The sequence below is a fragment of the Talpa europaea genome (genome assembly GCF_964194135.1).
Source record: "Talpa europaea genome assembly, chromosome: 7".
Taxonomy (NCBI): Eukaryota; Metazoa; Chordata; class Mammalia; order Eulipotyphla; family Talpidae; genus Talpa; species Talpa europaea.
Window position 1 is genome coordinate 96,045,174 of NC_140074.1, and position 10,874 is coordinate 96,056,047.

Below are 10,874 nucleotides of genomic sequence, written 5' to 3' on the forward strand. Positions count from 1 at the left end.
TTTTAGACAGTAGTTTATAATTTATGAACATTATAAAAAATGCAGGAATGAGATAATTACATGTGAATCAACATAATAATAGCAAGCCCTGACACTGCACTAACCATTTGCCAGGCACCATTCCAAATACTTGACAAATTTTAATCCATTTTAATCCTCACCATTTTAATCCTCGCCATTTTAATCCAACGGCGAAAAATGTATATGGTAGGTATTAATATCTATATTTTACAGAAGGAAAAACTGAGACACAGAGTGATCACTGAGCTAGTAAGAGGCCAGAATTTGAATTGCTCTTATCTCCACCCATATCATCTCTCAATAGGCCATTACCATCCAGCCAGTTGTTAGATTTAGGACATAAATATTGGTGAGAACCATGGTTCTCAAAAACTGCTTCAGGGAACAGTGATATCAACATCCTTTGGAAACTTGTTGGAAAGACACATCCTCAGTCCCGATCCCAGACCCTAGGAATCAGCACTAGGAGCTAGGACCCAGCTGTCTGTGCTGTACCCCAGTTCCAGGGGTTCTGGTGACTGCTTAAGATTAGAACCACAACAAAAAGCCAGGTAGGGAGAGCTTTCCCTTAGAAAGCAGAAAACCTGGGAGTCAGTATACTTGGGGATGGTCGGTTGAAAGCTGAAGTCTGAACCCAGGCAGACACCAGTTATCTATAAGTGGGGTCAAGAACTGAGATGGTAGTTGGAAGGCAATAGAGTAAGTAGCCTCTATACTTCATTTGAGTTCTACATTTCTATGATTCTGGACATGAAAACATGGTATATGCTTAATGTTAATATTATCATTAATATTTTACAAAAAGTGTATCAGGTAAAGGGGAGGAAGTTGGAAAGAGGTTACAAAAAGAACAGAGGAACATTGTAAAATTCCACTTGTGATGTTTTAAAGCTAATTTTAAATTTAATAACAAATGCACTTTTTAAGACCATCACTGCACAGCATACTAACAACACCCTGCTTTCTTAGGTCTCTGAATTAAGACAACAGCTTCGAATACGGGGCTTGCCAGTATCAGGCACTAAGACAGCACTCATGGACCGGCTCCGGCCCTTCCAGGACTGTTCTGCGAACCCCATGCCGAACTTTGGTGAAATAACCACTGTCACTTTTCCTGTTACGCCCACCAGCGCGCTGCCCAATTACCAGTCCTCCCCCTCCACCAGTGCCTTATCCAACGGCTTCTACCACTTCGGCAGCACCAGCTCCAGTCCCCCCATCTCGCCCGCCTCATCCGACCTGTCGGTGGCAGGGTCCCTGCCGGACACCTTCAACGATGGGTCCCCCTCCTTCGGCCTGCATCCGTCCCCAGTTCACGTCTGCACTGAGGAGAGCCTCATGAGCAGCCTGAATGGGGGCTCTGTTCCTTCTGAGCTGGACGGGCTGGACTCTGAGAAGGACAAGATGCTGGTGGAGAAGCAGAAAGTGATAAACGAGCTGACTTGGAAACTCCAGCAAGAACAAAGGCAAGTGGAGGAGTTGAGGATGCAGCTGCAGAAGCAGAAAAGGAACAACAGTTCTGAGAAGAAGCCTCTGCCTTTCCTGGCCGCCCCCATCAAGCAGGAGGAAGCCATTTCCAGCTGTCCTTTCGCATCCCAACAAATATCTGTGAAAAGACAAAGCAATAGCTCAGAGGGCCAACCTTCCACTTGTGAAGCTGCTCCACTCCTGCCCCTCGGGAACGCCCACTGTGTGGACTCCTCAGGTCAAACCAACGTACTTTCTTCCACGTTTCTCAGCCCGCAGTGCTCCCCTCAGCATTCGCCACTTGGGGCTGTGAAAAGCCCCCAGCATATCAGTTTGCCCCCTTCGCCAAACAACCATTACTTCCTACCCCCATCTTCAGGCACTCAAGCGGAAGGGCACAGGGTCTCCTCACCTGTCAGCAGCAGCCAGGTGTGTACTGCACAGGTAAGAACTCCCTGCCATTCATCCTGTTTCTCTTTCTGGAAGTGGGAGGTGGATTTCCAACTTATGAAAAACTGTCCTTGAGACTGTTGATGGGCAGGGTTTACTAAAAGTTCAGCAGCACCTCCTAGACACCATGATCCTCAGACCTTCTCAGTAGATCAAACCCATTTCTTTGAGACTGGGCTTGGCAAACTTTTTCTATAAAGGGCTAGTTATGGATTGTAAATATCTTTGGCCTTGCTGGTCATAATTACTCAACTCTACCTTTGCATTCGCAAGGATAACTTGTAAATGAAAACACATGACTGTGTTCCAATTAAATTTTACAAAAACAGCTAGATTTGGCTCATGGGGAGTAGAATGCTAATCCCTTTCTCTGGACTCCGTGGTGTCAAGCCTTTCCATAGGTCAAACCAATTTATCAAAAGAACCAAAGAGGAAGTTATGAGACCCTATCATCCCTCCATGGAATAGTCTACAGAGTGCAAATATTTACTGAGCACTACGTAACAGGTCCTGTTCTAGTGTCTGAAGATAGTGCCAGACAAAAATGCTTATTCTCAGTACCACACTGGTGGGGCAAGGGGTTAAGTCTTAGCACTGTGAAGCTGTCGGCAGCCACTGCAACATGAGTTCGATCCCTGGCCAGGGAGCCGACCCACATGACACAGCAGACCTCTCCTGTGTCACGTGCTGCTCCCCTCAGCAGTGTATTTCAGTAGATCCACCTGTTCTGCTCTCCACCCTGTCACAACTTCCCCCCTAACCCCCCATACCTCTGGCCTACACCCCAGCTTTTGTTTGCATAAACAAATCTTTTTAAAAATGCCTGTTCTCAAGGGGAGACAGACAGAAAACAAAATAAGTATACAAATGCATCAGGAGATGATACATCTTAGGAAGAAAAAGCAGAGTAGGAGGTAGAAAGTGGAAGTTTGCAGCTTTAAGTTGGAGGGCCAGAGACATATGAGCAGTTTTGAATGAGGTAAAGGAGAAGGCTACTGAATATTTGGGGTGAAGATGTTATAGTTATAGGCAGAGGAAGAATATCAAGTGCAAGGGCCCTGGAAGAAAGTCAGTGTGGCTGGAACAAAGTAAGAGGAGAGTTGTAAGAGATAACTCAGAAATTTTAGTTCATAGGCTAGAGCACGATGATCAGTAGAGATTTTCCTTTCTTTGAAACCAAAGAAGTATTAGAAATATCTAATTAAGATAATAGAATGAAAACTAAGTTATCAAAAGATTCTGAAATCTATATTATTAGACAGGGAGAAGGAAGAAAATCCACATTAATTGGATACGTGCTGCATGCCAAGTGTTAAGCACCATGAATACGAGCAATCTCATTGTCACAACATTATCAGCTCCAATTTATTATTCTTTACTTGCCATTGAGGACAGGACTCGGGGAGGTTAAAATAGTTGCTCAGGGTCGCACAAGCCTACACTATCTGATTCTAAAGGATACCCCTTTTCACTCAGAATACTCTCTACCCTGGGAATATGAAATGTCTCCCATAAATAATGATGATATATTTTTACAAACCTCTCAGAACCACACAGTGAAATGAGTGATGCCCATGGCTGAGTGTGTATGCTGAGACCTGCCTGGATTATTGTCATCATGATTCAGTTCATAGTGTCCTAGTGAGGTCTCAATGGTAAAAGTAGCTCTCAAGACATGGCTCTGGACCATAGTTAGTCAATTCCAGTGATTTTTAGTGCTGCCAAGAAGAACTAACATTTGTACAGTCATTTGTGGTTTTCAAAGCACTCTAAGACATGAGTGATTACATAATAATAAGATAAAAAATAAAGGGCAATATTGGATAATATGATTTATCATGCTTTTGACATTGCCCAAAATATTCATGGGGGCAGATTGATTAGGAAAAGACTAGAAAAGTAGGGAAGGCTTTGTAGAAGGTCAAACATAATGAGAATTCAGAGGTTTTAAAGATCGAGAGTCAAGGGAAGGGCATTCCTTGTGAAAATAGATAAGGAGTTGAATGTAGAGGGCATGCTGAGGAAAGTTCATGGAAGAATTAGTAGAATTGCAGCTTGCAGGAAAAAATAGTACTAGACTGTGGAGCATATTACCATGGTTAGAATTGGGGAGCATATGCTGGGACTATGTGAGAGCCATTGACAATTTTTGAGTGGTAGATGATCAAAGCCCAATTTGTACAAAGCCAAATTTGAGATTTCAGTAATGAAATCAGGGTAGTTGGAAAAGAAGACACCAGGGAAAGCAGCAGTTATCTCAGCAATGGCTGCTTTCATTCATGCTGCTGTTAAATTGTTCCTTCCTTTCTACAGAATTCAGGGGCACATGAGGGCCATCCTCCAAGCTTCTCTCCCCAGCCCTCCGGCCTCCACCCCCCTTTCTCTGGAGCCCAGGCAGACAGCAGTCATGGTGCTGGGGGCACCCCTTGTCCCCAAAGCCCAGGTGTACAGCAAAAGGTAAGCACCTACAAAAAGGTTTTCTGTGGTCCCCGTCTTCCAAGGTGGATGATAAACTTCAGTGACAGAGATAAATGACATTTTAGATAGAAATAGGTCCCCCTGGGAAGGACTAAAATTGATGTACTGTTACATGTTAGGCAGTATGCCAAGGAATTATTTCCTGAGGTCATCTAGAAATCATGAGGATTAAATGGCCATGGTAGGCTCGTGAAACATGGCAAACAGACCAGTTTCAATGATGTTTAAGATTGGAATAGAGGTGCATGGGGAAACAATGCTGGAGAAAGAGACAGGTATACTGACCCATGGAAAGGATGGAGAGGAACAGCAAGTTTGTGCCACAGTTGCAATACTGCCACAGAAAAAGGAAGAGCTGATCGATATCAACAGGTGGAAGTATCCAAGATGTGGGCAGTTCCAAGGGACTGTGCAACGGTGAAGAGCAGGAGGGAGACATCAAATGGCCACAATGTAAAAATGATCCATGCAGGGCAGGGTCTCCCTTGGGTCAGAGACCTTGAAAGGACCCAGGCGCGCCACAGAACACACAAGACTGACTCATGAAACAATACTCTGGGAGAGTATCTAACTGCAAATAATCAAAATGGCTTGGGAGATAAATTACCCTGAAAATTCCTGTGCTAGGAGACTTTGTATTGGATTGGACTCTTTGGAGTTCTTTCCTTTTCTCATCTCTTATTCTCTTAACAGAAGGTATACCTTAGAGGGAAAAGAAGTATGTAAGGCTCCCATTCTAAGATGCCTCGAGCACTAAGTCCGCAGTGATACATGCCACTGTGAATATAGTAGGGCTGTTTTCTAAGGCTTATCTCTTTTCTTTTACTTAATTTGATTTTTCCAAAATTTAGCCTGTAGTTTCTAAAAGAGATGAAGCTCCACTTCTGATTGACCCATCAATTGATTGTCTTTCTCTGCATTATACCCACAGATGGCTGGCTTACACTCCTCTGATAAGGCAGGGCCAAAGTTTTCGATTCCATCCCCTACTTTCTCTAAGTCAACTTCAGCAGTGTCAGAGATAACACAGCCTCCATCCTATGAAGATGCAGTAAAACAGGTGACTGCTCAATTTGCTCTTTATAGAAGAATAGACTAACAAAATGGACATTATTTTATATTATTCAATTTAATGCAGGTAATACTGAGTGCATCTAGTACCCCTCAACTTGAATAGGCAAAGCGCCATGATGCTTATTGCAGAAAGTGCTGTGTGTGTGGAGAAGCCATATGAAACCCAGAAAAAAGAGGTCGGGACTGACCACCTAGATGCCAGTTGAGCCACCAGCCAGCTGCCACTGCCATTAATGTTCGACAAGCTCTCAACTTCTCATATAAAATAAGGATACTGTCTACTTTGCAAGAATTCTAGATAATGGAGCACTTCCCACATAGGGCAACAGGTTAGGTACTCAAATATTTGAAAGGCATTGTCAGAGTTATACCTTTTTGTGTTCTTAGCTTCAAAATTTAGGACTCCTGGCAAAGTGCTGGTGGTTGTTGAAGCTGGTAATAGGGGGGTTCATTATACCCTCCACTCTCATTTATGTTGGAAATTTTCAATATAAAAAATGAAAGGAAAGCATTAATGGTCTTATATTTCAAATGGTCTAAGCTTAGAGAAAATATCAGCTATTCCTTGGTGTTGCTTAACCCAGAAGAGGGCCTCTCCATCAGTTGCTGCATAGTGGAAACTCCTGGCTCCAGATCAGCCTGCAGTTAGGTTTCACTTGCTGAGAGAGTATTTCAAATATCAGGAATTTTGTGCAAAAAGTAGGCTTTCTCATTTCTAAAAAACTAGAGGATCTGGCAACAGTGGAGCCACACTCCTGCCAGTGGTTGCCTGAAACAAAGCAGCCACAACCAATTTGATCCACAGCTTAAGTTCTGCAGTTCACCCTTCTCTATTTTTCTATATTTGTTCATTTACATCACTATCAGACCCTGCAGACATCTAATGCCTCCTGTATCAGCAAATGACTCATTTTTTTGAACTGTGCCCCCAGCCATACTGATAATCAATGCCTTTGTTTTTTGGGACAGGGCTCTTAGAGGAGTGAGATCGATATTTGTCTTTATTCTCCTCTTCCCCTCCCTTGGGTATCTGTAAACATGAACTGATCCTTCATGATTTCAAAAGAAAAGAAAAGGATCAGCAAACTGTGCTTCCGCGAATGAGCCAGAGCTGAGGGTTATATTCCTGACAAGAATCAACAGATTATCTATTGTGATGAAGTATCCAAGAAATATGAGCCGCTTTCACGGATCACATCCACAATGTATTGAAATACTATCAATGTGGGCCTCCCTGGAAGTGCAGGGGTTAAAGTCTCAATGTTATCAAGTTATCGCCAGCCACTGCAGCATGAGTTCAATCCCCAGCCCTGGAGCTACCCACATGAGCAGCAGACCTCTCCTGTCTTGCACACTGCTCCCCTCAGCAGTGTATTTCAGCAAATCTGTCTGTTCTGCTCCCCACTCTGTCTCTGGTGAATCCTCTTACAAGCCCCCCCCACCCTGCATTCTATGCATAAATGAAAAAATAAATCTTTAAAAAATACTATCAATGTATTAAAATGCCCTGCATCTGAGATGGAAACCTCTCAAAAAACTGACTTCATTCCTTTACTCAGTTTTAACGTTCCACATCCTCTCCTTTTTCTTATACTGGACTGTTTCATTCAGTAGTTTTCCTGTTCAAAAGTAATTTTAAGCCTTAATTCCATGTGCTTCAAACCTTTTAGCCAGTTACATCCATGTCTATAACATTATTCACAAGAGCCAAAAAGGTTGAGGCAACCTGAGTGTCCATCAGTGGATAAATGGAGAAACAAAATGTGGTATATCCATCCATACAGTAAATATTAGTCAGCCTTAAAAGGAAAAGAAATTCTATCACATGCTATAACATGGAAACTTGAGGACATTATGCTAAGTGAAATAAGCCAGTCACAAAAAGACAAATTCTGTGTAATTCCATGTAAACATCTACAGTAGTCAAATTCATAAAATTCTGCTCCTTTCAGGAACAGAAAGAGAATGGTGGTCATCACAGGCCAGACTGGGGACAGGAAGAATGGGGTGTTATTATTTACTGGGGACAGTTTCAGTTTTGCAGAATGGAAAGAGTCCTGGAGACAGAGTCTTGAAGGTTGCACAACACTGTGAATGAGCTTAATGCCACTGTGCGCTTACAGTGGTCAAGGTGGTCAACTCTGTGTTATTTGTTCTTTACCACAATGTAAAAGAAAAAACCCTAACCAAACCTAATTCAAAAACCTGTAGTGCTGCCTTCTAACTTCTCTTTTTGCCTTTGGTTAATTTGCAATAGCAAATGACTCGGAGTCAGCAGATGGACGAACTCCTGGATGTCCTCATTGAAAGTGGAGGTAAGAACCCTTGTGTGAACCCCTCAAGGGCTCTACCCCCTGCATGTACTCTAGGCAGAGAACCCTCAGGACCTAGGTCAGGAGCTCAGTGTAAGACAGACCAAAAAGCCATCCACAAGCAGAGTTAACTTTGTGGGAGCTTCCTGTCCAAGTTGGAGCAGATGAAAGAAGCAGTTGACGGTTCCTCACAGCATTTGTCTCGGCAACACTTTTCATGAATCATCCGAACAGTTTTCACCTTTCCACCTTGGCCCTGCTTCTCTAAATGCTCTCTCTTGCTATACCAATTTTCTGTTTTCCTAATCTCAAGTTTCTGTATTGCAGGAAACACAGAGAACAGATAACCAAAGTTTTGTGCTACTTACTCAAAATGAAATTGAACTAGTAATCCTCCACTGGATGATTACTAGTTCATGCTTAAATATTACTGAAACTAGCAAAAACAAATGATCAGCATGCCATCCTGCCTCCTTTTAAATAATTTATTCATTTTTTTAAAAATCACAGAGAATGTGCCTAGAGTTTGAAACCACGCAAATGAATACAGTCATGGGAAAAAAAAAAGTGTCGATAGAAAGTAAAGATGTGAGTCCTTAAGTAACATTTAAAGTTTAAGAGGAGTAGCCAGGCACTATATTCAATGCCAAAGCAGACAAAGCTCCTGCCTTTATGGAGGGTACAGTCTACAGAGGGCAAAGGGCAGCAAACAAATGAACTGGCTTTCCCCCCATTGTAACAAGAGGAAAGAAGGAAAAGTTGGACACAGGTGGATATGTCTATATACATTGTCTGTATATAGATACATAGAAAAATGAAGAGGGTTCATATTGGACACCCCTATATTTTTTTAAATAAATTTTATTTTTATAGTCCCCATACAATTGCAATCCCCTTATTTTGACCCCAATCTCTCCCCTCCCCGCCCCCCACCCCCATAGAGTGTCTCTGGTTCATAGTTTTTTGTTGATTTTGATTTTCACTTTCTTATAGTTATTCATTTTCCTGGTCCCTTATTTAAGTTTTCTATATTCCTGCTATGAGTGAGACCATCCGGTATTTTTCTTTTTCTTTCTGGCTTATTTCGCTGAGCATGATCCCTTCCAGCGCCATCCATGTTGCTGCAAATTGCATGTGTTTATCTTTTTTGAATGCTGAGTAATATTCCATGGTGTATATGTACCACATCTTCTTGATCCAGCCATCTATTTTTGGGCATTTGGGTTGTTTCCAAAGCTTAGCTATTGTAAACAGTGCTGCTCTAAACATAGGGGTGCAGGTGCTCTTTGGAATTGATGTTTCTGTGTCCTTTGACAACCCTATATTTTTAATAAAATACGTGACAGGGTCAACAAAGAGTGTAGGTAAGAGGGGGAGTGTGGAATATTGAAGGAAAGTTATGAATCAATCACGAATGAATTGAGTTTTCTGGAGAAGCACAGTTGGATTACTAGGTAGTGTTAAATACTAATTGTAGGCCGGATATCATGAATTGAAACTGGAACCAGTCAGCTTCATTGTGTTGTTTTTCTCTGCAACATCCTACCAATCCACTGCACACTCAGAGAAATCAGATGATGAACTTCATCCAAGGGTATTGTCAAGGGAGAAATGGTAGCTCTGACTGGGCCAGGGGAAGAAGTGAAAATCAGTAGGGGCTGATGGAGGGTGATAAAATAGTAGTCAGGAGTCTGGAGTGACTCCATGTGACTAAGGAGTGGTTGCTGTGAGGTACTGGATAAGTGAGCTGGCACCAGCAACTCATCCTGTGGCTGAAGTAAATGAGCCCGCACTGAAGGTGTAAAGGAGGATGCGTTGTCTCCAGGGGCAGCCAGGTGTCAGTGAAGGAGTAGGCTAGAGGAGTCTTCTTTAAGAGTTTGATCATCACAAGAGGAGTTTCTAGAAGGAAAGAGTTTGGGGAGAGACCAGAGAGAAGACTGGGATATATTCAGCAGTTTAGGAATGAGACTGGGTGACAGACGGTGACCAATGAAGAACTCATTCATTCCGAAGACTCAATGTGGGGCATGCTCGATTTGCAGTGATTTAACAATTCCCGTTGTGTTTTACCAACAGAAATGCCTGCTGATGCCAGAGAGGATCATTCATGTCTTCAAAAAGTCCCAAAGATACCCAGGTCTTCCCGAAGCCCTACTGCTCCCCTTCCCAAGCCCTCAGCTTCCTTTGAACAAGCATCTTCAGGAGGCCAGCTCTCCTTCGATCACTATGGCACCGACAGTGATGAGCATCTTGAAGTCTTATTAAATTCCCAGAGTCCCTTAGGAAAGGTGAGCGATGTTGCCCTTCTTAAAACTGGGAGCGAGGAGCCACCTTTTGATGGGATAATGGATGGATTCTCTGGGAAGACTGCAGAAGACCTTTTCAACGCACATGAGATCCTGCCAGGTCCTCTTTCCCCAATGCAGACTCAATTTTCACCCTCATCTGTGGACAGCAATGGGCTGCAGTTGAGCTTCACTGAATCTCCTTGGGAAACCATGGAGTGGCTAGACCTCACTCCACCAAGTTCCACACCGGCCTTTGGCTCCCTTCCCACCAGTGGCCCCAGCATCTTTAACATTGATTTCCTGGATGTCACAGATCTCAATTTGAATTCCCCCATGGACCTTCACTTACAACAATGGTAGAATGCCTGATGCAAAAGTGCTGAGGACAACCAAAGGAAGTCCATGGGGAAAAGCACGCTACCATCCTTATGTTAGCCAAAAAGAGGAAATGGAGGTAGAGGAAGAGGAAATTAAAAAGAGACTTCTGTGACAATCAGCAAGAGCAAATAGCAGTCTTTATATATAAATATATATAAATGTGATATTTACCAACATTCATTAACTGTTAATGATTTCAGCCATGCATTCAAAAATGTGCTTTCTCAGATCAACAGTACCAAAACAAAAATCTTTCACTACCTTTCAAACACCGATATTTTTTTCTCACTCATAAATTTTCTCAGGCGTTGTTGGGCATAAAATCTCACATTGTAAACTTTTCTCATGAATTTATTAGATGTACTGTGGAAAGAAATGTAAGCTTTCTTAGGAGTACAGGGAAGCC

General features: G+C 42.7%; 1 protein-coding gene across 2 annotated transcripts in view; it reads left to right on the forward strand.

Annotated features, from left to right (window-relative positions):
* The window catches only part of MYOCD (myocardin), a gene marked incomplete at both ends in the record, with an annotated part of 76,123 nt that extends 65,673 nt beyond the window's left edge, over positions 1-10,450 (forward strand). For both annotated transcript variants that reach the window (XM_084238391.1, XM_084238392.1), the window contains 5 exons: positions 991-1,932; positions 4,252-4,395; positions 5,348-5,476; positions 7,748-7,805; positions 9,879-10,450. In XM_084238391.1, coding sequence (XP_084094517.1) covers positions 991-1,932; positions 4,252-4,395; positions 5,348-5,476; positions 7,748-7,805; positions 9,879-10,450 — 1,845 coding nt within the window. The remainder of the gene's footprint in view (positions 1-990; positions 1,933-4,251; positions 4,396-5,347; positions 5,477-7,747; positions 7,806-9,878) is intronic.
* Positions 10,451-10,874: the final 424 nt, after the last annotated feature.